The sequence below is a fragment of the Arvicola amphibius genome, chromosome 4 (genome assembly GCF_903992535.2).
Source record: "Arvicola amphibius chromosome 4, mArvAmp1.2, whole genome shotgun sequence".
Taxonomy (NCBI): domain Eukaryota; kingdom Metazoa; phylum Chordata; class Mammalia; order Rodentia; family Cricetidae; genus Arvicola; species Arvicola amphibius.
Genome location: NC_052050.1, coordinates 2,615,203 through 2,641,208, shown reverse-complemented (window position 1 = coordinate 2,641,208; position 26,006 = coordinate 2,615,203). Strand labels below are relative to the sequence as shown.

Sequence of the window (26,006 nt, the reverse complement as noted above, 5' to 3'; positions counted from 1 at the left end):
CCGGCTCCCAGCCACCGGCTAGCTTATGCCCTGAAATAACAACACACAAATTGTATTCTTTTAAATACTGCCTGGCCCATTAATTCCAGCCTCTTTCTCACATCTTGACTAACCCATATCTATTAATCTGTCTAATACCACAAATGGTATCTTACCGGGAAAGATTCAGCATGTCTGACCTGGCGGCTGGCTTCATCCCAACTCTCTCCCTGAGCAGAGGCATGGCAGTCTGTCTAACTCAGGAGAGGCGTGGCATCTGACTGAGCCATCTACCTCACTTCCTTCTTCCTGTTCTGTCTACTCCACCCACCTAAGGGCTGGTCTATCAGATGGGCCAGGCAGTTTCTTTATTAATTATCCAATGAAATCATCAGATAGATAGAAGACACACCTACATCACTGAATCGTGCATTCAATGGTGTTGGGACCCTCGGTTAACCACTTGGAGAAATCTTGCCCCCATGCCAACTGCTAAAATAAATTCCAGATTTGGGGGGGGGAGCTGGAGAGATGGCTCAGTGGCTAAGAGCACGTGACCTCTCTTCCAGAGGACCTGGGTTCAGTTCCCAGCAACCACATGGTGGCTCATACCTGTAATGGGATCAGATTCTTTCTTCTGGTGTGCATGAAGACAGTACTCATATACATAAAATACATGAATAAATAAATCTTTAAAAAAATAAATTCCAGATGGAATCAGATATTTAAAGAAGGGACACCCTGGAGAGATGGCTCAGTAGTTAGGAATGCTGGCGGATCTTCCAGAAGAACCGGGTTCAATTCCCAGACGCCACACGGTGGCCCACACCATCTTTAAGTCTAGTCCCAGGGAGTCCAGTACCCTCTTCTACCTTCTTTCGGCACCAGGAATACGGGTCATGCAGAGACATACACTCAGGTAAAACACCCATACACATAAAATTAATAACAAGAATAAAGCCAGGTGGTGGTGGTGCACACTTTTACTCCTGGCACCGAGTGCAGGGCTGAAGAGGTCTTTTCACACTTTACACCAAGCAGAAACTCACGCTGGCATGTAGCTCAGTTGGCAGAGTATCTGCCTAGCACGGACCAGGCATGGGGTTGATCCCCGGCACTGCACGAGCCCTGCCTGGTGGCACACGTATTTCCAACACAGGGAGACAGAGGCGGGGCGATCAGAGGTTGGAGATCACCCTTAGCCATGTAGAAACCCAAGTACCTGAGACCCTGTCTCAAAATTAAGAATGCAGAATCGGGAAAGGGAAGGGTCAGGGAGCGGGGCCACCCAAGCACAGCCTCCAACAGAAGGAAGGAAGGGTGAGGGGCACTTACAACCAGAAACTGGGCCAGCACTGCCTTAAGGCCTTGGAAGTTACGGAGAGCAGAGGCTGCCCTTGGCTCACGGTCCAGCACAAGGACAAGTGTGACATCCAGAGCTGGCCCACTTGCTGGCAGAGCCCGAGGTGAGAATGGGGAGTGAGTGTGACTTAGACAAGTGGCCTCTGTAGACCAAAGCCCGCCACTGGCTCACAACTCACAGCAGAGGGTAGAGTCCCAGTCTCCTCTTGAGCCCCCACCGGGGACAAGGAGAGTTTGGGAGAGACCAGCTCATCCAGAGTGCCGCAGGCGTGTGACAAAGGTCATAGGCCAGAGAGTCCCTACAGCTTTGCCCTAGAATGGCAAGGGGTCTCTTCTGCAGTCTCTCCCTTTCCATGCCGGTGGCCATGCTTACTGCATGACTGGTGCTGGCCCTCCTCCTGACCCTTCCCTTTATGGATTTTGCTTTTGCTTTGAGACAGTGTCTCACGTGTCTCGTTTGGCCTCAAACTTGCTCTGTAGCTGAAGAGGACCATGGACCCCATCAGGGTTCCTCCCTTCCCCCTTTGCCCCTGTCCTCAGCCCATTCTCCTTCCCAGCATTCAGACATTGGCGGGCCCACAGCCACACAAACATAGCCATGGCCCAGATGAACCCGTGAAAAACTGGGAGGTGGTGACAGGTGTGTTACTGCCAAGGAGGACCCAGGAGGATGCCTGGCCCGCCCTGTGACTGTCAGCGTCTCAGTGCAGACCCCTTAATCTGTCCACTATTTGACCTTGACCTTCATCCTAAGGTAGTACAGAGGCATGTGCATAGCGTGTGTGGGCATGCGTGCGTGCGTGAGTGTGTGTGTGTGCGCGTGCGTGTGTGTGCGTGCGTGCGTGAGTGTGTGGGTGTGCGCGCATGCGTGCGTGCGTGAGTGTGTGTGTGGGCGTGTGTGTGGGCGTGCGTGTGTGTGTGTGCGTGCGTGCGTGCGTGCGTGCGTGCGTGTGTGTGTGTGTGTGTTGTATAAACGTGCCGACTGGCTAGGAGAGATAGCTGAGGCAATAAACGCCAAGCCACTTAGACATGAGGACTTGAATTTGATCCCCAGCACTCATAAAAGCTGTGGAGGGGCACGCTTGCAATCTCAGTGCTGGGGAGACAGAAATATGAAGATCCTTGGGGTTTTTGATCGGCTAGCTCAATCAGAATGCTCCAGGCCGGTGAGACATACTGCCTCAGAAAGGCAGGTGGATGGCTCCTGAGGAATGGCACCTCAGGCTGACCTCCAGCCTCCACGAAAATGAACCCTCCGTGTCCTCTCTGGACTTTTTCTCCACCTGCCCCCCAGTCTAGTTCTGCATCCTGGCCCCCAGCACAGGGAGACCCACTTCTCTGAGCCAGATGCCCTCCTGGAGGTCCTGGTCATTCTCGACTCAAATACCTCCTCCCTGGGCAAGAACTGATCAGGGGCAGGGGTGTGGGCCCTGTGATCTCCCTGCCTAGGTGACCTCAGTCCCGTCCATGACATCCACTAGGTCCTGCCTTAGCATTGGTGTAGAGTGGGAATCCTGTCATATCTGACAGAGTCTTCTTCCTCAGCCCCCAGTACCGAGCCCCTAAAAAGTGCCTGGAGACTCCACAGAGGAGCCAGGCCTCGTCAAAGCCATGCTCCATTTCCTGATGCCCTTCTGCTGATTGGTGACCGAGAAAAATTAAGGTGCCAGGCATGGGCCATGAATACCTCTAGTCTCAGCAGAGACAGGTGGATCTCTTGAGTTCTAGGCTAGCCTGGTCTACACAGGGAAAAAGCTAAGGTGGATGGGAGGCAGGCACAGAAGGTGGCCGCCGCCATTGTCCGCCAGGTCTGTGTCCCACCCTCTCCGCAGGCCACCACAGAGATCGACACCATTGTGGTGGAGAAGAAGCGTATCCTCCAGCAGTGGACCACCAGCCTAGTGGGCATGAAGCACCGTAACGAGGCGTACAGGACCGTGCTGGATGCGCTCAGGTGCCACCCCCGCGATGGGCTGCCCCGGGGGACCGCGGGAGGGTGTGCTGGGGCTTGAGGGGAACCAGCAGAATGATGCCACATGGGGTGCACCAGGGCCCTGCCACCAGCCCCGCCCCTTCAGTGCCAAGCCTTCAGGTCAGGCTTCCAGGCAGGAAGTCAGAAAGAGACAAAGGTGTGTCCCTTTGATCAACAGTTTCACCATCTGAGCAGGAGACCCCAGTGCTTTCCCAGCCACTCTGGATGGTCATGCCCTGGGGCCCCGTTCCAGTCAAAACCGTGTTTTAATTCCCTCCAAAGGGAAGAGAAACGAGGTGGCGCTTGTGGAGACGCTCGCTGCCTTGATGACCAGAACCACCCAAGTGATGGGAATTTGGTTCCAAAGGTGGCTCGCGGCTCATGGGCTGGTCCTCTCTACCTTAGCACCCACAGAGGCTTGAGCCCTGAGGGAAGGAGTAGCTGCTGCTGGCCTACTAGGTGCTGAGTGCCGGAAGATGGCTCAGGAGCTAAGAACATGTTGTGCTTCCAGCAACACCCAAGTTCAGTTCCCAGCACACACATCAGGCAGCTCATAACCTCCTGGAACCCTGCCTCCCGAAGGCTCAACACTCTCTTCTGGTCTTTTTGGACACGGACACACATACACAGGCAAATTTCTTGTTGTTTTTGTTTTTTGAGGACAGGGTTTCTCTGTAGCTTTGGAGCCTGTCCTGGTACTCGCTCTGTAGACCAGGCTGGCCTCAAACTCACAGAGATTTGCCTGCCTCTGCCTCCCGAGTGCTGGGGTTAAAGGTGTGCGCCAGCATGCCCTGCCAATATCCTGCATTTTAAAATATGCACTCATAGAATGTCAAGGGGAGATTTCAGCAACATATGCTCACACTTGCACATGTAACCAGCAAATGGGTCTCTGTCTCTAGCTGTAACTGATATGCCCAGGCCCTGGGAGCAGGTTGTCATCTTTTGAGAGGATTGCTCAGGCCTGGGAGTTTAAGGCCAACCTGGGCATCATACTGAGAGTCTGTTTCCAAAAACGATACCAACAAATGAAGTAGTGTGAGCCTGCCTGGCAGGGCACCAACAGCTCACTGTGGCCACAGAGGAGCTGGGTCTGCATCCAGAAGATGTAAAGGAAGTCTGGACAGGCACGGTGGTGAGTTCAAGGTCAGCCTGGTCTACACGTAGCTCCAGACTAGCCAGGCCTATGTAGTGAGGTTCTTAAAATCTTGTTTTAAATAAGAAAGGCAAGATACTGCCTGTAGACTTCTCGGGATGAAAGGGGAGAAATCGTCATACACACACAAATAAAAAAATTCAATTTCTGTTAATCCAGGATATGGCTTTGGGCATGAAGCCCAGCACTTTATGCATGCCAGGCCAGTGTTCTACCACCGAGTTACATCCTCAACTGCCTTTTAATTTTTATCTATTTGTCTATCTGTCTGTCTGTCTGTCTATCTATCATCTATTTATCTTCTATCTGTCATACACACACACACACACACACACATGTCTATGGGTATATTGCCTACAATACATATGCTTGCACACAAAGGCCAGGTGACATCTGATCCCTTGGAACTGGAGTTATGGATGGTTATGAGCCACCATGTGAGTGCTGGGAATCAAACCTTGGTCCTCTGGAAGGGCATCCGGTATTCTTAGCCACTGAGCCATCTCCCCAGCTAAGGGTGGTACACACTTGAAACCCCAGGACTAGGGAGGTGGAGGCAGGAAGATCCCTAGGGCTCCCTGGTCAACCAGCCTAGCCATATCAGTGATATCCAGGTCAGTGAGAGACCCTGTCTGGAAAATTAAGGTAGGTCCAGCAAGAAGGCTCAGATGGTAAAAAGACACCTGCTACCACCAAGTCTGCTGTCCCAAGTTCAATCCCCAAGACCCACATGGTTGATGGAGAGAACTGACCTCCAAACAAAGGCTGTCTTCTGACCTGCACACATGCTCCGTGGCATGTGTACCTGGCCCTACACAGAAAATTACTGATTTTTAATTAAAAATATAAGGCAGTTGTAGTGGCAAATGTTGGTTGGATATGCAAGAGCCAGAGGCAGAAGGATCACAAGGTTTTAAGATCAGCCTGGGACACACATTTAGCTCAGTGGGAAAAGACACAGCTGTCCTCTGACCTCCACACCAGTGCCAGGACATACATGCTTGAACACACATACAATAAATAAACAAAACGCTAAAAAAAAAATAGAGTGGAGAAGGACTGAGGAAGACATCTACATTGCATACACAAACACACTTTACTAGTTGGGTTTTGTCAATTTGACACAAATTAGTTTTCTGAGAACTAGTTAGCCCAGGTATTGTTGCCATCAGATTGGCTCCTGGGCATGTCTGTTTCTTGACTGACAACTAATGTGGGTGGGCCTAATCTACTGTAGACCAGGCCACACCTGCACAGGTGGTACCCGGTCGGGCGGTAGTGGTGCACTCCTTTAACCCCAGCAGTTGGGAGGCAGAGGCAGGCGGATCTCTGTGAGTTTGAGGCCAGTCTGGGTTACAGAGTAAGTACCAGGATAGCTAGGACTACACAGAGAAACCCTGTCTCAAAAAAAAAGGAAGAAAGGAAGGAGGGAGGGAGGGAAGGAGAGGGAGAGAGGGAAGGAGAGAAAGAGGGAGAGAGAGAGGGAGGAAAGAAAGAGAAGGAAGGAAGGAAGGAAGGAAGGAAGGAAGGAAGGAAGGAAGGAAGGAAGGAAGGCAGGCAGGCAGGCAGGCAGGCAGGCAGGCAAGCTGACTGAGCAAGCCAGTAAGCAGCTTTCCTTCATGGCCTCTGCTTCACTTCCTGCCTTCAGGTTCCCATCTTGAGTTCCCTTGATAATGGGCTGTAACATGTAAAACAAACAAACCCTTTCCTTCCCACGTTGCTTTTGGCCAGTGTTTTATCCACAGCAACAGAAAAGCAAGCTGGACGACTCCCACACAGAAATGAATAGCAGTTAAGAGTTGGCACCCCAAGTTCTTTCTCCACACTGGAATCCACCCAGTGAGATTCTCCTGAGCAGGTTCCCTGGTGTCTGGCCGGTGACCAGCTTTGCTCTTTTGGTTTTGCAGGGAATGTGAACATCAGGTTAAGTCCATCGACGGTGAGATCGAAGCCTATAAGAAGTCAATCATGAAGGAGGAAGAGAAGAATGAGAATCTGGCCCGCCTCCTGAACCGCTCAGAGACAGAAGCCATGCTAGTGCAGAAAATGACCACCCAGTGCTTGAGCAAGCAAGAGGCCCTGCAGAGCGAGTTCAGCACCTACCAGCTGGCCCTGCAGGACACAGAGGAAATGCTGAACAAGAGCTCTCTGGTGAGGCACGGCCCCCAAGTCCAGGCCTCTGCTCTCAGCCAGCCCGTAGGAGGACAGCCACGTGCACGTCCTCCCCATGCTTCTTCTTCTTTTGCAGGAACACTCGGCAATCTTGAGCGAACTCCAGGCCGCCCACCAGGCTGTCCATCAGGAGCAGGAGCTACGGCAAAAGATGGATGTCTCCATCTTGGACAAGCTGCAGGAGCACGGGACCTCCAGCAAGATGACCAAGTACTTCCAGCAGCTCCTTCGGAAGCTGCAGAAGGAGAATACCAACCTGGTAGGCGACCTCCAGCTGATAGGGCAGGGGAGGGGCTGGAGCCAGAGGCCTGGGAGCAAAGGGCTCTTGGGGCGGCCCCTCATGACCTTGTTTCTAGCTGTCAAAGCAACACTTTCTATAATTTACTTACTTATTTTTGCTTTTTTTTCTGGAGGCAGGGTCTCTCTATGTAGTCCTGGTCATCCTGGAACTTGGTGTGTAGATCAGGCTGGCCTTGAAACTCAGAGATATCTGCCTGTCTCTGCCTCCCAAGTGCCAGGATCAAAGATGTGGGCCATCACACCCAACCCTATAATTTATTTTAATTAATTTAGTTTCTATAGTGCTACAGATTGAGCCTAGGGGCCTGTCCATGCCAGGCAAGCGCTACACCCTTGAAAGACCTTAGTCCTCTTTGTCCTTCTTCTGTGAGGCCGAGTCTCACGGAGCTCCAGCTATTCCCAAACTACTTACCACTGTGTGTGTGTGTGTGTGTGTGTGTGTGTGTGTGTGTGTGTGTGTGTCTGTGTGTGTGTGTGTCTGTGTGTGTGTGTCTGTGTGTGTGTGTGTCTATGTGAGCAGGCTGGCCTTGAAACTCAGAGAGATCTGCACGTGTGTGTGTTTGTGTGTGATATCTATCTATATATGTGTGTACACACATATAAGTATATATGACCTTGAATTTCTTTTTTTAAAGATTTATTTATTGTGTATACAGTGTTGTCTACATGTATGCCTGCTGGTCAGGAGACGATGCCAAATCTTATTACAGATGGTTGTGAGTGACCATGTGGTTGCTGGGAATTGAGCTCAGGACCTCTGGAAGAGCCGGCAGTGTTCTTAACCACGTAGCCAACTCTCGGCCCCATGACCTTGAATTTCTGATCCTCCTCTTAAGTGCTAGGGTTGTAGGCCTGGGTCACCAAGCCCAGTTTATCAGGCCCTGCGGACAGAATGCAGGACTCTGAGCAGTGAGCTGTATCCCACCCCAGCTCCCCAAGCCCACTTTTTATTTATTTATTTATTCATTTATTTATTTTGGTTTTTTTTTTTTTTTTAGATAAGTTTTCTCTGTGTAGCTCTGGGGCCTGTTCTGGAACTCTCTGTAACCCAGGCTGCCCTTGAACTCACAGAGACCCACCTGCCTCTGCCTCGCAAGTGCTGGGATTAAAGGCCCAGCTGCACCACCACTGCCCTGCCCTCTTTTTATCTTTGAGATAGGGTCTCACTAGTTGCCTAGGCTGAACGTCTTCTACAGCTCAGGCTAGGCTCAAACACGTGACCGTCATACCTTACTTATATTCTCCTGAGCAGCTGGGATGACAGATCCAGCTAATATTGTCTTATTGTTGAACACCTGGAGAGTTTGCCCAATATACACAAGGCCCTGGGCTGTCTCCAGCACCAGGGGTCAGGAAGGAAGAAGGCAGAACACAGGGAGACATAAAACAACAGATGCTATAACCCCACTGTCCAGGAAACCACTTCTAGATTTCCTCCCTTCTGCACACACTTACACACACCACACACACACACACTCACGACAACATTGCACTCATGTTAAACATCTGGTTTTAGGTCATTTTTATTAGTTTCATTGACCCATGACACAGAGAGAAATGTGCACAGGCATTAAGTTGGAGACCCACTGAATTTTTCCATTTTCCATTTTACTCGACAACATCCAACACGTTTGCTCTTGCCGCTACCCACCCTTCGATATCGCAGACCTTCACTTTTGCAAGACCTTCATCACGAGAGCATCCCGTTATTATGATTGACAAGTCTCTTGTTAAGGGTTTCAGGATGGCTCAGGTCTTTCAGTGTTTTGAGCAGCTCTGCAAAGATACCCGGTCTGCTAATGTCTACACTCTGAGGACAAGCTACTAAAGCCACCTGTCCTGGGCGGAAGCCAGGGTTAGGTATGGTGTCTCTACAGTTAACACCTGAATCCAGCTCCCTTGAGATCCTGGTCCGCCATCTGACCGGGGACCCAGCCTTGGGCCCTGGGGGCTCAGCTGTCTTTCCTGTCATCTTGAAGGTGATGGAGGCATGGATCTGCCACAACTGCTGCTTCCTGTCATGGTGGCTGCTTGTCAGGAGTAGGCATGGCTGTTGTCACCTGGCCTCCTGAAATGACCACAGCCTGAACATTCCCATTCCACACACACTTTTGACCCGACTGTCCATGGCTGGCAGCGGCTAATGCATGGCCCAGCTGGATCTCTTTGGGATGTTCAGGCCGACGTTGCTCAAGTGTTTCCTCTGGGAGCAGGGCAGGCAGAAAGAGATGTCCCGGGTGCTTTCGAGACACTAAGGGACATGGTGGGTGTGAAGTAGCCCGCTTGGCCATTGTTGCACAGGCTAGACCTGTCTCCCTAGGCTCCTGTTGCCAGGTCCCCACCCTCTCCTTCCTAGACTGGGCATGTCCTGTCACCACCTCTTCCCACCAGAGGGCAGTAAAGAGTCTTAGGTCAACAACTTTATTACTGTGGTTTTCCAACTGAAGTAGAGTCCTTGAAAGGGGACACTGGATACTCAAAAGCCCTCTGCACCGGTGCCGGGTGGTGCAGGAAAGGGGATCAGAGGGTGATTGTCACAATTGTGTCTGGAGCTGGGATAGAGAGAAGCGGGGAAGGGTGTCGATACAGGATCTCATTATAAACTTGGGGACAGAGCTGAGGTCCTCGGGTTCCTGGGAGGCCAGGATGCCTTCCGCAGGTCACAGAGGGTAGAGAGGAAGAATATGCCATAATCTGAACGGGCAGGAAATGTCCCATTGTGCATCACACAGCCATTAAAAATCAGATAGGAGAGGCTAAAGGTGATGGCACACACTTTAAATCTCAGCACCTGGGAGGTGGAGGCCAGCCAGCACTATACAGTGAACCCTTATCTCAAAAAAAAAATTTTTTTTTAATTACAGAAGAATATGAGACGGGGGTGCTGGAGAGATGGCTGAGACAGGGTGGGGGAGCTGGAGAGATGGCTCAGTGATTAAGAGCACTGGCTGCTCTTCCAGAGGTCCTGAGTTCAATTCCCAGCAACCACACAGTGGCTCACAACCATCTGTAATGAGATCTGGCGCCCCCTTATGGCCTGCAGGGATACATGCAGGCAGAACACTGTATAGATAACAAATGTCTTAAAGAAGAAAAAGAGTATGAGACAGAATCTGTCAGGCTAAAGAGATCAGTGGCATGTGGCCCCACCCCCTCTCTCCTCAGGGGCACTGGAGCGTGGGGGGGCACAGGAGGTTGAGGGGCACTGGAGCATGGGGGGGGGCAAGGGGGGGCACGGGAGTCCATGTGGACTTAACACTAGAAGAAGGCTTCCAGGTGATCTGGTGCTTGCTTTGTGACAGACTCGCCCATGATTCAATGTTTATGCTATGCTCGTTTATAAAGAAAATCCACCCCTGATAGCTTGCTTTCTCCTGTCCTCTCATTTCACCCTCCCTCCCTCGCTCCCTCCCTCCCTCTCTCCAAGATCTTACCATATAACCCTGGCTGGCCTAGAACTCAGTGTGTAGACCAGAATAGTCTTAAACTGTGATTCTCCCGCCTCTACCTCCCAAGGGCCAGGATTAAAGACATAAACCAGCCAGGAGGCAGAGGCAAGCAGATCTCTGAGAAAAAAAGAAAAGAAAGAAAGACACGAACCAGCCTGACCTTTTGAGAGAGAGAGTCTCTTGTAGCCTACACTGACCTCAAACTCACTGTGTAGCCCAGGCTGGCCTTAAACTCAAGACCCTCCCACCTCAGTCTCCCGTGTGCTGAGATCACAGGCGTGTGCTAGGATCTCGGGCGTGTGAAACTACACCCAGCTTTCTGTTTTTGCAAGCCATCTCCATTGTGTAAACAAGTCCCTTGTAGGCTCTCAAGACACAGAGCCCAGCCAGTTGGCTTCCTCACAATTGCATGCAGGGATCGCTCCAGAATACATACATGTAGAGCGTCAAAGAAACAGCAGTCTGGCCCGTTCAAGTGGCAGAAAACGCTCACACCCATGTCGCCCTTCGTGCCCTCAGGTGACACATCTCTCAAAACTTGACGGAGACATTGCTCAGGCCACCCTGGACATCACCAACACCAGCTGCAAGGTAGACATGCATAAGAAGACGCTGGCGGAGCTGGACAAGGAGGTGAAGCGGCTCAACGACCTCATCACCAACAGCGAGAACGAGATCGTGCGGCGCACCATCCTCATCGAGAGGAAGCAGAGCCTTATCAACTTCTTCAACAAGCAGCTGGAGCAGATTGTGTCCGTTCTGGGGGTGAGTGAGGAACCGCCCTGGGCTCCAAGCCGTGTGTGCGGGGGCTCGCCCTGGGCTCCGAGCCGTGTGCGGTGGGGTGGGGGGGACTCGCAAATGGAATGGCAGGCACCTCTCCTCCCTCTTCCCTCTTCCCTGTCCCACTAGTGAAGTGGCCATGTGTGCGTGCTCCAGGCTACAACCCCCAGTCTGGGCTGGGTGACAAGGCTCCTCCTCCCCACCTCTATAACCAGGACCTGAATTCCACATCGTCCGTCTCTGACATGAACCTTTGATTTTGATTTCTCTGGTTTGTTTTGTGAGACAGAGAGTTGCTGTGTGGCCTGGGTGGGCCTAGACCTTGCTGTCCTGGGGCCTCAGCTTCTGAGAGCTGTGTGCTACATGCCTGGCTTCTTTTGATTTTCTTCAAGGCTTGTGAGTCACACAAACACACAGGTAGCAGGCTGGACCGAGGCAATACCGCACTGGGCAAAGAGGTTTAATCAGTTTGAGGGCTCCGTGTCTTTCCTGTATCTCAGGTGACTTACCTAAGGACCCACCATGGGTTTGAAGTCCTCAAGTAGAGCAAGCTGTCAGGGAAGCCCTCTTCTGCCTATGGATGGTCTGAGGTCAGAGAACACATTCAGAGTGTCCTTGTGGGTCGAAGGCTGTGCCCACAAGGACCTGGGACCTCAAAGCCAGTGATAAGAAGGCTGTCTGAGCCCTTGGAGTAAATGCCATGAATTCATGATTCTCCATAGCCCGCCCCAAAAGAAGGGCTGTGGGGAGCTGGCTCAGTCGGTAAGGTGCTCACTTCGTGATCATAAAGACCTGGGTTCTACCCCGGAACCCACAGTAAAAACCAGGTATAGCAGTTTGTACCCGTAATCCCAGTCCTGGGGAGGCAGAGACTGGAGGATCCCTGCAGCCTGCTGGCCAGTCAGTCCAACCAATCAATAAATCCAGATTCCCCAAGAGACCCTGTCTGAACAAAATAATACTCATTATGGCTTGCGTGCACATGTATATGCGGCATACATGAATAATAATAAAAGCAAACCTGTGGATCCTGAGGCTTACGCTGCCCTCCGATTAAATCCCTCCAGGGGGAAGAAGCTGGACCCCTGGAACTGGAGATCAAAAGGCTGTCGAAGCTGACCGAAGAGCACAACGCAGGAGTGTCAGAGGCACAGATGACCTGGCTGCGCCTGCAGCAGGAACTGGTCCAAGTCACACATGAGCGCGAGGAGCAACTGGTGTCCCTGGACCAGCTCAAGAAAGAGATGCACATTATGGAGCAAAAGAAGCTTCGCATAGAGAGTGAGCTGCTGTGGGCGGGGCTGCACAGCCCTGCGCTCCCTCCCTGCCCCCTCAATCCCAGACCCCCGGCCACACCACACACCAGCAATCCCAGCGCTCAGGGCCCTGAGGTTGTAAGTGAGCTCCCACCCGGCCACATCACTCCCAGACCAGGTGCCACTCAGGGCCCTGAGGCCGTAAGTCTGAGGCTATCCTGGGCTACATAGTAAGACTGTGTTTCAAAAGGAAAACAAAGCAAACCAGTAAAACTCTATAGTCATCTAGTTTGTCGGTGCTATTCACCGTGTTCCTGAGGTCCATGGGCCATGGGAACAAAAAGATCTGTGAAATCAGAAAATGCAGCCAGTCTCCTCAACTCCTGAACACTTTGTTCCCGCCCACACAGACCCCAGAAGCACGCTGGGTCCCACTGGGTTGTCCCTTGTGCTGAGAAGCAGCCTTTCTAAGATCCAGGGGCCTGTCAGAATGTCATTCCTGGGTCACCACCAAAGGGCACCTTACTGAGATATTCTGGGTCCCATGTGGTCCAGAGAAGAGAGCCAGTTAATCGCTGCGTGGAGAAACGGGGCTGCTGCATCTTGCCAGGGATCCCACTGCATCCTCCCACAGCCTTTGGCTACTCATGACCATAGAGTATGCCAGGCCTCCTGGCACCAGCAGTGTGGGAAGCCAGGCTGGAAGGCAAAGCCCCACCCCGACACGGGCGAGATCAGCTGGGACAAACATACACGCATATACACGCATCCAGAGGCCTAGCTATGAGCCAGCCAAGGATACTGGTGTGGGAGGGGCAGGGAACCTGACAGCAAGATTGTATGGGTCACGTACCCTGGTGCCTTTTTTCTTCCCCCATCAAAATATTGAGAACATCTTTGGTCTTTCTCTTTCCCACCCTGCCCTAAGGCCAGGTGTTGGAGGCCAAGGGCCTGCCTGCCTTCCCTAGATACCCACGGCGTCTGAGCCCCCCTCCCCACCCCTCCCCCATCTCCACCTGCGTCAGACAGGACAGGAAGCGACCGAAGGGGGGGACAGCTGCTGCCTGCTGAGGACCCCTGGACCTCCAGCATCGCCCCTCCCCCTGCCCCCTGTCCTTCCAGACAAGATTGAGCAAGAGAAGAAGGAACAGAAGGAGATCCACCGGCACATGAAGGACCAGAACAACGACCTGACCAAACTCAACATGCTGATGGACAAGAACCGGTGTGACTCGGAGCAGCTGCAGCAGAGCAACCTGGTGGCCGAGACAGAGTTTGTGCGCACACTGAAGGTTGGCACCACCCGCTGCCCGCTCAGTCACCCGCAGGGTCTCCATGGGCCTCAGGCCTGAGCCATCCTCACAGCCCTCCCCGGTCCACGCAGGATGCAGAGAGAGAGACCATCCAGATGGAGGAAAAGCTGACGCAGCTCCGCGAAGAAAAGACCACCCTCCTCAACAGCCTGGTGGAGGCCGAGTGAGTAAGGGGCTCAGCCATGTGCCGGTGCGAAAGGTCACCAGACCCGTCAAGGTTCTGTGGGGATGGCCACCAAATATTGGCACCACTGGGGAGTAGCTCTGAAGGTCAGCTTTGTGAACCCCAGGAGAACCACAGAAAGTCACCGTACAGACATGTAGAATAACCCTCGGCGGCAACCGCCAGCCAGGCCAGTATCTCTGGGTATTGAGTGGTTTCCTTTGGGATAAACTTTGTAAAATATATCTTATTTTTATGGAAAAAAGTAGTAATATATAAACCCAACCCCAAGCGTTTGACACTGTGACAGAGTAGAAAGGGAGAAACGGGGAGATGGCTCAGTGGGCTTTGGGGCTTGTGGCCTGTGTTACATTTGGACCCGAGTTCGCATCTCCAGCACCCATGTAAAAAGCCATGCATACCAAGTGTGCCCAAAACCCCAGCACGATGGAGCTCGGTCTAGCTCTAGATTCACTGAGAGACCTGTCTCCTGAGGCTACGTGGAGAATAACAGTGCAGGAAGCCAGATGTCCTCTGGCTTCTGTGTGTGCGCAGGTGCATACCACCCCCATACACACACTGAACTATCGGGAAAAGGGAGAATGCGTAATATCAGCTCTGTTCCGTGTGTGTGTGCCTGTGCATGTACGTGTGTGTACGTGTGTATGTGTGTACTGGGGATGGAATTTAGGACCTTGCACATGTCAGGCAAGTGTTCTGCCACTGAGCCCTCCCCAGCCCCCAATACTCATCCTAAGAGACCGCCGTATAGATCGATCTCTTGTTTGGTTCGTAGCAGGACCATTCCCTTTGAGCCAATTTCACATTGTCATGGTGTCTTTGCATTTTGCACACACATGTACCTCTCCCTTGGAAACCGTTTGTAGGCACCGTGAGGGTGCCCCTTGATTAACAGGAGTGTTCTAGAAGGGATCATGTGTTTCTTGCCACTTGACAAGCTCTGTGCATTAACACACACACACACACACACACACACACACACACAGTGGCTTTGGGGCTTGTGGTCTGGGTTACATTTGGACAGCTTTCTGCCACAGAGTTTTTCACTTCCTTATCTTACTTTACCAATCACGTGTACATTCTCAGTTCCTCAGTTGTGTTTCCCTGCTGCCTCCCCATCTCTCTCTCAAGGATGCCTCTGAAACCAGACTTACAGTCGGTAGGAAAACACATGGGTGCTGGGGACTGAACCCAGGCCCTCTGCCAGAGCAGGCAGGGTTCTCAGCCGCTGGGCCGGCTCTCCAGCCCCTGTCTCTCATCTCTCCCTCTTTTAATTTTCCCCTTTTCCTCCTCCTCCTCCTCTCTCTCTCTCTCCTCTCCTTCCTCTCCTCCCCATATGCAGAAGTCTGTCTGTCTCAAGACTTGGCAAACCATTTTGTAAGGAACCCGAGTTAAAGACTCTTTGGCTTCGTTTGCCACGGCCCTGGGCAGAGGTGGGGGGTTCTCTGCCACTGCAGCTCAAACTGCTCCGGCCCTGACACTGCCTCTCCTGCCTCTGAAGACACCAGATCATGCTCTGGGAGAAAAAAATCCAGCTGGCAAAGGAGATGCGCGCCTCAGTGGATTCTGAGACCGGGCAGACAGAGATCCGGGCCATGAAGGCCGAGATCCACAGGATGAAGGTGAGTGTGTCAGGGCTCTTTGGGCGTAGGCAGCAGAGATGCTGCAGATCGGGAGCCACTGAGCCACCCTGCCACTGGCAACAGGTGAGATCCTTGGGGAGGACCCGCTGCTGCACAGTGGCTGCGTGGCAGCAAACACGGCTGAAGGCTCTGTGCTGTCACCCACCCCTCACACCCCGGGTCTGCCTGACTTTCGTCTGTACCGTGCAGAAAAATTCCACAGCAGCCAGGACATGTGCTCGTGTGCACATCACCTCATAAAACGCTGTCTTCTCGTGACTCCAAGCAGTCAAGGCCCCTCTGATGTTCTCAGACCCTGGCTGTAACGCCCATTTTCCCAGCCTACCTAGTCTCACTGTGGGCTGGTGTGGTGGTGCACATCTTTAATCCCAGCAGTTTGAGGCTAGCCTGGTGTACACAGCAAGTTCCAGCTAGCCAGGGTGACCCAGTGAGACCCTGTCTCAAAAAAGCACCATCAACGAAAAACAGCTCATGTAGTGGGGAGGTCGCTTGTTCATTTCTGGCTGCTCAGCAGCTCAGACCCAAAATAACCACACACAAACTGTATTAATTAAATCTCTGTTTGGCCCATTAGCCCTAGCTTCTTATTGGCTAGCTCTCACATATTAATTTAACCCGTTTCTAGTAATCTTTGTATCGCCATGTGGCTGTGACTTACTGGGTAAAGTTTTGCATCTGTCTTCAGCGGGGCTACATGGCTTCTCCCTGCCTTCTGCCCTTCCTTCTCGCAGCATTCGTGTTAAATAAAAACAGTTAGATCAGTTAGCCACAGTGACATCGCTTTTCCGATAGCATTCATTAATGGAACGGCCTCAGGCTGTTGGCTGCTCTTAGCCCTCACTCAGGAGCCGAGCTGGCCTGTAGCTGGGCAGTTAGGCACCTGTGTGCATGTTCAAGGCCTAGGATTTGCTCCCCAGTGTGCCTGATGTTAACTTACAAGATCTAGAGGACAATGTCTGAGTGCACCTGTGAGGTGTCATCTAGATTAGTTTAGCACACCTGTGGGGAATTATCTAGATTAGGCTAATTGATGTTGTAAGAGCCACCTGACTCTGAGCCCCACTCTCCGTGGACTCAGTAAAGGAGAATGGGAGCCAAGCACTCATTGCTAACTACGGATGCAGGGTGACCAACCAGCCAAGCCCCTGCTCCCTTCCCCACCATGACCAGTTGTACAGCTTAGAACGGCAAGTCAGGCCTGGCAGTGGTGGTGGTGGCAGTGGTGGTGGCACACGCCTTTAATCCCAGTAGCCATACTAGTTTGCCACAGAAACCGGGCGGTAGCGGTGCACGCCTTTAATTCCAGTCCCAGAGAGGAATATAAAACAGGAGGAGACAGCTCTCACACAAAGTCTCATTCTGAGATTCCTGGAGGCAGGATATTTCAGACTGAGGTAGAAATAAGAGCCAGTGGCTGACTGTTTTGCTTTTCTGACCTTCAGGTTGAACCCCAATTTCTGTCTCTGGGTTTTTATTAATCGTGCTACATGCCCAGCATGCATAAAATGAAATATAAAGCTAAGAACCACAATATATGCCTGCAATGCATCCCAGCATCCAGGAGTCCAAGGCAAGAGGATGTCAAGTTCAAGACCAGCCTCAGCACGTGTGCGCGTGCGCACATACACACACACACACACACACACACACACACACACGTCAATTTAATTGGATTTTCAAAGCATAAGCAGACTAGATGTGGTGGTGCACACTGTAATCCCAATGCATGGAAGGTGGAAGCAGGAAGATCAGGAGTTCAAAGTCATCCTCAGCTACACAGAGAACACAAAGTCTGTCTAGACTACATGAGACCCTGTCCCAAAAGAAAAGCACAGAATTGTATGGTTGCTGCAGCGGACTAGCTCCTCATCCCTGGGTGAGGGGAAAACTAAAGGTGTCCTCTCACCCTGCCTCCAGCATCCCTGTGTGCCCTATTGCTATGTAACCCCCTAGGGGTCAGTGGCTCCCTCCACACATGCAAATAGCTTAGCTTCCTCCACCTCTGCAAAACCTGTGTGCACAGATATGACCCCAGCCTCAGCTGTGATGGATGGCAGTGTGGGACACCTCAGATATGACCTACGTGCTTGTTGGTTGGTGGTTGCTGGGACCCAGCCTGACATGACCAAGGCCATCTCAGCCATAACTGCCTTCTTGCCTACCAGGTGACCCTGGCAACGCTCTAAACCCTATAGCACAAACAAAGTCACTGAGCCCATCAGCTGGGCATGGTGTGTCGTGGTGAGCCATTGACACATGGGCTTTCTTTCTTTTGAAAGACTCTATTGTTTTGAACCAGGTATAATGTTGATTGTCTTTAATCCCAGCACTCGTGAGGCAGAGGCAGGCAGATCTCTGTGAACTCAAGGCCAGCCTGGTCTACAGAGTGAGTTCCAGGACAGGCAGGCCTACACAGAGAGACCGTCTCAAACTTTTTATTATTTATTTTTAATTATGTACATATGTGTGTGTGCATCTGCATGGGGGTATGTGCACACAAGCACAGCCCGAAGGGTCCAGCAGAAGCATCAGATTCCCCTGAAGCTGGAGGTCCAGGCAGTTGTGGGCCTCCTGACATGGTGCTGGGAATCTAACTCAGGGCCTCCTCAAGAGCATCTAGCTCTCTTTAACAACCGAGCTGTCTCTTCAGCTTCCCCACCCCCAGGCTGTTTGGTAATTGATGTTGGATAAGTTAGTAGTTGGTAAGGTTCCTTCATCTGGCTGTGCACCTCTGTCTGGCTTAGCACAGAAACCTCTTCTTCCTACCTTGGGATGTGGCCACCCAAGCATGCTCTTTCCTCAAGTCCCCATTAAAATGTACCTCCTGTAATTAGGTCTGTCTGTCACTTTCCCCGTTCCCGGTGGAGTTTCTCAGAAGCAGTGTGGGGTCCCCAGAGAAGCAGACCCAACATGACATGTGTTCTGTCAGTAATGTGTGCATACACAACGATGGCCCATGAGAGCCCTAGGAGAGCCAGCACCGTATGACAACCAAATCCAAAGCACGTCACCCTGGCCTTGAGGGGCTACATCTCCCACCATCTTCCCAGGCACCCCCACTGGAGACCATGGGTCCACTTTACTCTGTCCACTAGTGCACACGAACATGCTGATCCCCACAGACCTCCTCATGGATATACCCATTGGGCAGCCCTCAGGCCAATCAGATGGACACATAACAGTAAATATGTTGCAATCCACCCCCTCCTGAAATCTAGATTACCAAAGGCTATATGTAGATTCTCAGCTTTAAGGGGACCTGTCAGATTGCCTTGTGCGCGTGTTGCGTGACAATGTCACGCCCTATCAATCTCTGATGTCTGGGTGCTGTCAGTCACTGACATTTATCCATTGTCCTCTTGTTTTATGTAGGCGTGTGAATGCGTGTCTGTGTGTGAGCACTCATGTGTGCTTGTGTGCGTGTAGAAGTCAGAGGACATCCTCAGGAACGTTGGTCACTTCCTTTGAGGCAGAGTCTCTCGGGGGGGCCAGGAGCTCACCCATTAGATGGCACTGAGTGACCAACAGGCCCCAGGGCTGCTCCTGTCACTGCCTCCCCAGCACTGGGATTGAAGGTGTGCAGAGCCACCCCTGACTTTTTCTGTGAGTTCTGAGGACCAAGCCTGGCTCTTCACATCCTGAGGCGAACGCTTCACTGACTGAGCCATTTCCTGAGCCCTGCCCCCTTCCTTTTAAATCATATCCATACACGCTAATGTTCATGCAATAGAATACACTTATCCAAACGAGCTACAAATGTTCCCAGGGCCTAAGAAGTCCTCTTGCACTCACGTGGTGCACGCTCGCACGCCACAGCCCTCAGCCTCTGTCACAGCCAAACAGTTAGCGTAGTGATGGCCCCGCTAACCAAACCCCCATCTCTAGACAGACTTACCTGCCCTCTCGCCACAGCGGGCAGAGAACCCGGTGTGATCCTCTCCTTCCTCTCCTCCTGCCTTCTCTGGGTACCAATTACAAGAATAACTGTACCTCTCCCATCGGTGCGTGCTGTCTCCCCGTCTCCTTGTGGCCCTCTCGGTATCCGTCAAAGGCAGACAAGCCGGGGAGGGCGGGCTGGCCACTCTCACGTAAGCCATGCCCTGCCCGGCCCCTCCGTCTTGTGTCCCCAGGTCAAGCACGGGCAGCTGCTGAAGCAGCAGGAGAAGATGATCCAGGACATGGAGCGGGCTGTGAGCCGCAGGGAGACCATTGTAGTCCAGGCTGAAGGGCAGAGTAAAATAGACAAGAAGACCATCACCAGAACAGACTTCCATTACCAGCAGAATGAGCTGCGAAAGAAAATTAGGGACACGCACAAGGTATGACCCGCACTTCCTTTGCTTCCGTGACCCAGGCTGCACGTCTGTATCGGAGGTGGGACACAGGCATACGCTGGGGTTCACCTTTCCTCATTGTACACGGTCAGCACGCATCTCCATCCATCCCCACAGGCTGGCCCGAGGCGTCTGCTCCCACCTTGCCTGCTCTGGCTCATCCCTCAACTCTGAGGGACATAGGAAAGCCAGCAGACATAGATCACAGTCCACAGTGTCCTCCCGTTCCCATCTTCCCTCCTCCCCATTCCTGTGGGTCGAGGTCACCGCTGTGGTGTCACATCTGTGATGACAGGAAAGACAGAACCCTGGAACGGAACAATCCCTCCCACACCTTCTGGGCTATGGCCTCTGTCTGGGAAGGGGGACATGTGTGGTGCATGCCAGGTCCTGCTTGGCGAAGAGTGGCCCCTGTCAGAGTGACCGCCCGACAGGTGTTCCCCGAGCACGCTGGCCAAAGCTGCCCTCGGCCCTGTCGGTGGAAGTCTGTCCGCACCGAGCACCACCCAGCAGTGCAGGAGACTACTTCCTGCTAACAGAAGCAGTCTCTGAGATCTTGGAGGAGCCATGACAAAAACTCAGTTACTCAAGAGTAGGTGGGAAGACGGGCTGACGCAAAGGCGGCAGCTCCCTCCTCCCTAAGAGAGGACTAGACACACCACTCAAGTTTACCCCACCATCCTCCCTAAGAGAGGACTAGACACACCACTCAGTCCACCCCTCAGGCAACCACCAGCCCAGAGCCCTGGGGTGAAAGTTCGCATTTGTCTCACAGCCCACACTAACAGGCTTTGTGGCCTTGGGCATGCATATATGGGACCTTTTCAAAGCTGCTGGGAGAAATAGGAGCAGTACCTGGGGAGTCAGATGGTTAAGTCTAACAGCAACCATATATGGTGTGGTGACCTTAAGGGCTGCCCCGCCGTTCCCCTCATGACTGGGGCACATTGTCCCACCTGTCTGCTTCAGCTTACTGACCTGTGGAGTCCACCTCGTAGAATTATCCAGAGAACTAACAGAGTGCCAGCACAGTCCCCATAGGAGCAGGACATACGACACACACCTGTGAGCCCACCACTCAGACTGAGACAGGAGAATTGCCTCAAGTTCAAAGCAGCTGAAGCTATATATAAGACCCTGTCTCAAAACCATAGACATTTAAAAAGTCTGTATTGGGTACATCCTGTATAGGAAATGATCAGTTAGAATCATTCCTATGGCTGTGACTGGAAGCTTCCGGACTGAGGTGGCAGAGTGGCCTTGCTCAGTCATTTGCCACACCTGCCTGCCTCTCTTGTTCCTTCCTTGGCTTCCGGCAGCACACCTGACCTCTCCACCTACCCTGGATGCCTTCTTGCCCCCACCTCTGCCTTCTCTGCCCCACTGCCCCAACCAGGCGTGCGTCAGCCCCGCCACATGCGCCATGGCCTCCACTATCTGGCCATAAATGGGGGGCCCTTTCCTCCCCCCAAAGTCCTGTGTTCCCAGGAAGCAAACAAGGATGATTATTTCTTTCTCACCATTACGCAGGCCATGAGTCAGCCGCCAAACACTGCCAGTACCTTCGTTGTCATGGTAACATTACATTCTCCCTGACAGCTGTTCCATCCCTGAAATCCTGCTGCGAACACTTCCTGAAACACCATGTTCCAGTGGGGCTCTGCAGAGGAGCCCCCACCCCATTGTCAAGCACCCCACTCCTACATCCTCCCTTACACTTCCCACGCAGCCTCGTCCCGTCCTGGCTCAAGGCTGTAGTGCTAATCCTGGTCCCCATGTCCCTCTGCTCCTTCAGGGCGCAGATGGCTGACTTCCCCACATCTTCTGTGAAGCCATAGCCTCCCTAGTTGGCCTTATGGGCCTCAGGGCCCTGGCATCTCATAGGCTACTACCCCTCACCCCATACATTCTATAAGGTCTGTGGCTATCAGATCCCTTTTTGGGAACTGTAATAGTTTGAATGAGATGCCCCTGTGGAGGCCCAAAAAATGTGAGCCTATTTCCACATTGTCTAAAGGTCAGAGAGTTAGAACTTACTTCTTTTCCTTCAAGGTTATTGTCTGTTTCTACCTCAAACAAAGGTCCCCCTAGATGTAGATCAGAGAGTTCTGCTCTCTCAAGGTTATTGTCAATGGGCATGGCTAATAGCCAGACCTTGTATTTCAGGAATAGAGAAGTAGATCTGTTTCTTCCTCAAACAAAAGTCTAAGGACCCAACTAGGTTCCTACTCCCTTAGGGAGATAACAATGGATTCTACCCGGGGAGTGGTTTGCCTACAGACTGTTTTGGTCTAGGGTGTGAGCATTGCTTGTCTCGTTCTAGGGACAGAATGTTTAACTAAGCTGTAGCCCGTGACCTTCAACTGGTCGGTTCACTTCCTTGTAGCACGTAAATGCAGGTTTTTATTTTACTCCTACCCTTTGGGGTTGGGGTATTTTAAGCAAATGGAAATTAAACGCGGGTGATTTCAGTATTCACTGGAACTCCCTCCCGGTACTAACATTGCTTCTGTTTGATTATTTTCCCTCGTGTCTTAGTTCCTCTTTACTAACTTTTCTAATCCCCAGACCCCTACCCTGGCAAGTGGTATTTTTGTGGAATCTGGTCACTGACATGTCCCCATAGAAAACTCGGTCCCCAGTTGGTGGCACCGTTTGGGCATGTTTAGGAGGCATGGCCTTGCTAAAGGAAGTGTCCGTGGTGGCGGGCTTTGAGAGGTTAACGATTTGCACCATTTCTAGCTCACTCTCTCTGCTTTGTGTTTGTGGTCTGAAGATGTGAGCCCTCGGCTTTCTGTGCCAGCCACATGGGCTCTGATCCCTCCGGAACTGTGAGCCCAGACAAATCCTTCTCTAAGTTGTCTCAACCATGACATTTTTATCACAGCAATAGTAACGTGACTGATACAGGAATCCCCTCTAGAATAAATTCCGAGGCACGTGGCTGGTCTTTAGCCAGATGCCTCCATCTGCTATGTGACAGGGATGCAGGAATCCATTGGGTCCTTTTTCTCTCCTAGGCCACAGAGGAATGCATCAAGACCATCTCAGAACTGGAAGAATCTCAAAAACTCCTAAGCAGCTCCCTCCAGGAGAAGCAGCAGTCCCTGTCAGATATTCAGGGTGACATAGACGTTCTGGAAGATGAGATCAACAAGCTCACAGCTCTGAAACGGCAGGTAAATCTTGGGAGCTCTCTGGGCCTGAACCCCAAGAGAAGCCTGTGTCCCCGATGGCGATCTCCCCAGGAACCAGCTGGCGATGACACCAGCTGCTCACGTTTACATCCCTTGTGATTTGGTCACACCATACATTTTGATCTCTACCCGTTATTGGCTGGGCACCACTTTGGATGCCTGGGCAAATGACTGGAGACAAAATCTCTGGCTGTATTGAAGGTTAAATTCTTGCTCCACAAAGATGGAAGATGTCAGCCGGGCGGTGGTGGCGCACGCCTTTAATCCCAGCACTCGGGAGGCAGAGGCAGGCGGATCTCTGTGAGTTCGAGGCCAGCCTGGTCTACAAGTGCTAGGTCCAGGACAGGCTCTAAAAAAAGCTGCAGAGAAACCCTGTCTTGAAAAACCAAAAAAAAAAAAAAGAAAAAAAAAAAAGATGGAAGATGTCAGGGCCTCCGAGTAAAATTAAGGGATTGAGTTTTTGAGAGGAGCAATCCAAGAAGGCTATGTAAGAAACGTATTTGAGTCTACAAAGCTAGTTCCATGACAGCTAGGGCTGTTACACGGGGAAATCCTGTCTCAAAAAGGAATGGAAGGAAGGGAGGGAGGGAGGAAGGGAAGAAAGAGAAAAGAGAAACATGTTTGAGTCAAGACTTCCAAGGAGGTGGGAGAAGAAGAGGAAGCCATTCAGGTAGGCAGGGTAGCCTGGCCAAGAGGGGCCTGCCCAGACTATACCAAGTCTTGGAAGGAGCAAGTCCTGACCCCGGGGGACAGTGTAAAGCGCTAGGGCTGAGGGTCACCTGGAACCAAGGGGATCTCCCCACAGGCTCTGGGGCCGTGTGGAGCAGAGCATCAAGGGTAGACTCGAGGGGCACAGCAAACCTGAATCCCAGTGGGATTTCCAGTTGGACCGGCTGTGCTGAGTCTAACAGGACTGCAGGGTGTCAGGGGTGTGACTAGTACTGGTCCTGACACAGAACAGTCGAAACTCCTCCCCCATGGGCCAACAAGACCCCTCCTCCTGAGTCCGGAGACGACTGGGTTCTCTCCTCTCAAGAACACCTCTCCTCTTTGCCATTCCCTCCAGTCTGGGTGGAGGACGGGAGTCCTCCTGACTTGTGGGGACTGACGCGGGGTCTCTTTCCCACCCAGAACCTTTTGGAGATTGTGACCCTGCAGACGCGGGCCAAGTACCTGCAGGCTGTTGTGGACGGGAAGTACGTGTTCCTGTACCGCAACAGCCAGAGCCAGCTGCTGGAGCGCAAGCGTCTGGATGTCCGGCTGGCCCAGTTAAACGCTGTCCTCTCCCAAGTTCAGGAAGACTACCCCCAGTACCAGGAGGTGCTGAGAAAGATTCAACAGAAGATCGTCAGCAAGCTGGAGCACCCACAGCCCTCCTAGACAGCACTTGCCAACCCAGGGAACCCCATCCCTGTTCCGAAAAGCCACGTGTCCCCTAGAATGACACCCTACTTAGGAGACACTGACAAGCCAGACCTGTATTCAATCACAGCCACAGTGCTGTTCACACCAGGCGTAATGCAGCGTCCCTGATCCGCTTGGGTGAACGTGCCTGCCGGCAGACACATTACCTGGGCATAAAAATCCACTCTCTCCACCCAGGTAAGTCCATTCTGTTGGCAGTTCCGCGGCCTGCATCTGATACCTATCACACTGTCCTGGGACAGGCCCTCGGCTTTGTGGAACAAGTAAGGGAGAGAGGACCCCACGGAAGCCGGGGACAAGACTTCCTTGGCCCTCAAGTGTCTGCTCCAGCCCATCTGAAGCCCACAAGCTACCCTCATTCTGGTTCCCCAACTCCACTCCACAGAAAGCTCCACCTTATCCTGCCCCCATCCCCTATGAAGCATTAAAGGAGATTGAAACCTAAAGATGAAAGCTAAGGACCCCAGGATTCCAAGGAGGGCAAACATCTACCTACAGAAGTGGTAACCGCGTCAGTAAAGGGGCACCTACCTGGTGCTCATCCACCCACCTCTGACCGGTCTCTTCATCTCTGCCTTCCCTCCTCTGGGTTTCTGAGCACCAGCTGCCTTTTTGCTCCTGTAGATATGAAATAGAAAATTTCCTGTGGAGTAATTTCAGTTTTAAACTTTGCAACAGAAAAATAAAATTTACTAAAGCTATTTCTGGGTCAAAGGAGTAAGACATGTTCATCCTAACAAATACAAAAACAGCCAAGAGGCCGGGAGACACCCCCCCTAGCCATGCCCACCCCACCTGGGACACACCCACTGCCTGTCCAGCCCTCTTCTTCAGTACTTGCTGTGTATTCCTTCTGCTTAGCAAGTGAAGTCTGCTGTGTGTCCATCACTTGCTTGATATGGGGTTTGCTCTCTGATACGGAGCCTGGCAGCCCCAAGAAACTAGGCTCAGCTACCTGTCATCAGTGCCAATTAAAGAGATAACAGTGAAAAACAGAGAAAGGTGTAGTGATATTTCATATATATATATTGGTTTTCCTAGACAGGGTTTCTCTGTCTCATTGGAGCCTGTCCTGGAACTAGCTCTTGTAGACCAGGCTGGCCTCGAACTCAGAGATCCGCCTGCCTCTGCCTCCTGAGTTCTGGGATTGAAGGTTCACGCCACCACCACCCAGTTTCATTTATAGTTTAATAAATAAAGCTTGCCTGAAGTTCAAGGAGTAAAACAGCCCCACTGGCCAGTCTCACAGACCAGGCAGCGATGACACACACCTTTAATCCCAGTAGCCACACTAGCTTGCCATAAAAACCAGGCAGTAGTGGTGGCACGCCTTTAATCGCAGAACTAGAGAGGATTGTAAAATGGGAGGAGACAGCTCTCAGGCTCAGTCTCATTCTGAGGATTTCCTGGAGGCATGATCACCATTTTGGACTGAGGTCGAGGTAAGAGCCAGTGGCTGGCTGTTTTGCCTTTCTGACCTTCAG

At 52.1% G+C, this 26,006-nt stretch overlaps 1 protein-coding gene across 1 annotated transcript in view; it reads left to right on the top strand.

The window, feature by feature from the left end:
* Ccdc40 (coiled-coil domain containing 40) overlaps positions 1-24,481 on the top strand; it is a 45,659-nt gene extending 21,178 nt beyond the window's left edge. The window contains exons 12-22 of the mRNA XM_042054820.1: positions 3,174-3,295; positions 6,377-6,620; positions 6,718-6,900; positions 10,910-11,155; positions 12,238-12,451; positions 13,549-13,718; positions 13,811-13,902; positions 15,425-15,545; positions 19,697-19,885; positions 22,921-23,079; positions 24,229-24,481. Of these exons, the coding sequence (XP_041910754.1) occupies positions 3,174-3,295; positions 6,377-6,620; positions 6,718-6,900; positions 10,910-11,155; positions 12,238-12,451; positions 13,549-13,718; positions 13,811-13,902; positions 15,425-15,545; positions 19,697-19,885; positions 22,921-23,079; positions 24,229-24,477 (1,989 nt within the window). The 3' untranslated portion in view covers positions 24,478-24,481. The remainder of the gene's footprint in view (positions 1-3,173; positions 3,296-6,376; positions 6,621-6,717; positions 6,901-10,909; positions 11,156-12,237; positions 12,452-13,548; positions 13,719-13,810; positions 13,903-15,424; positions 15,546-19,696; positions 19,886-22,920; positions 23,080-24,228) is intronic.
* The last annotated feature ends 1,525 nt before the right edge of the window (positions 24,482-26,006 follow it).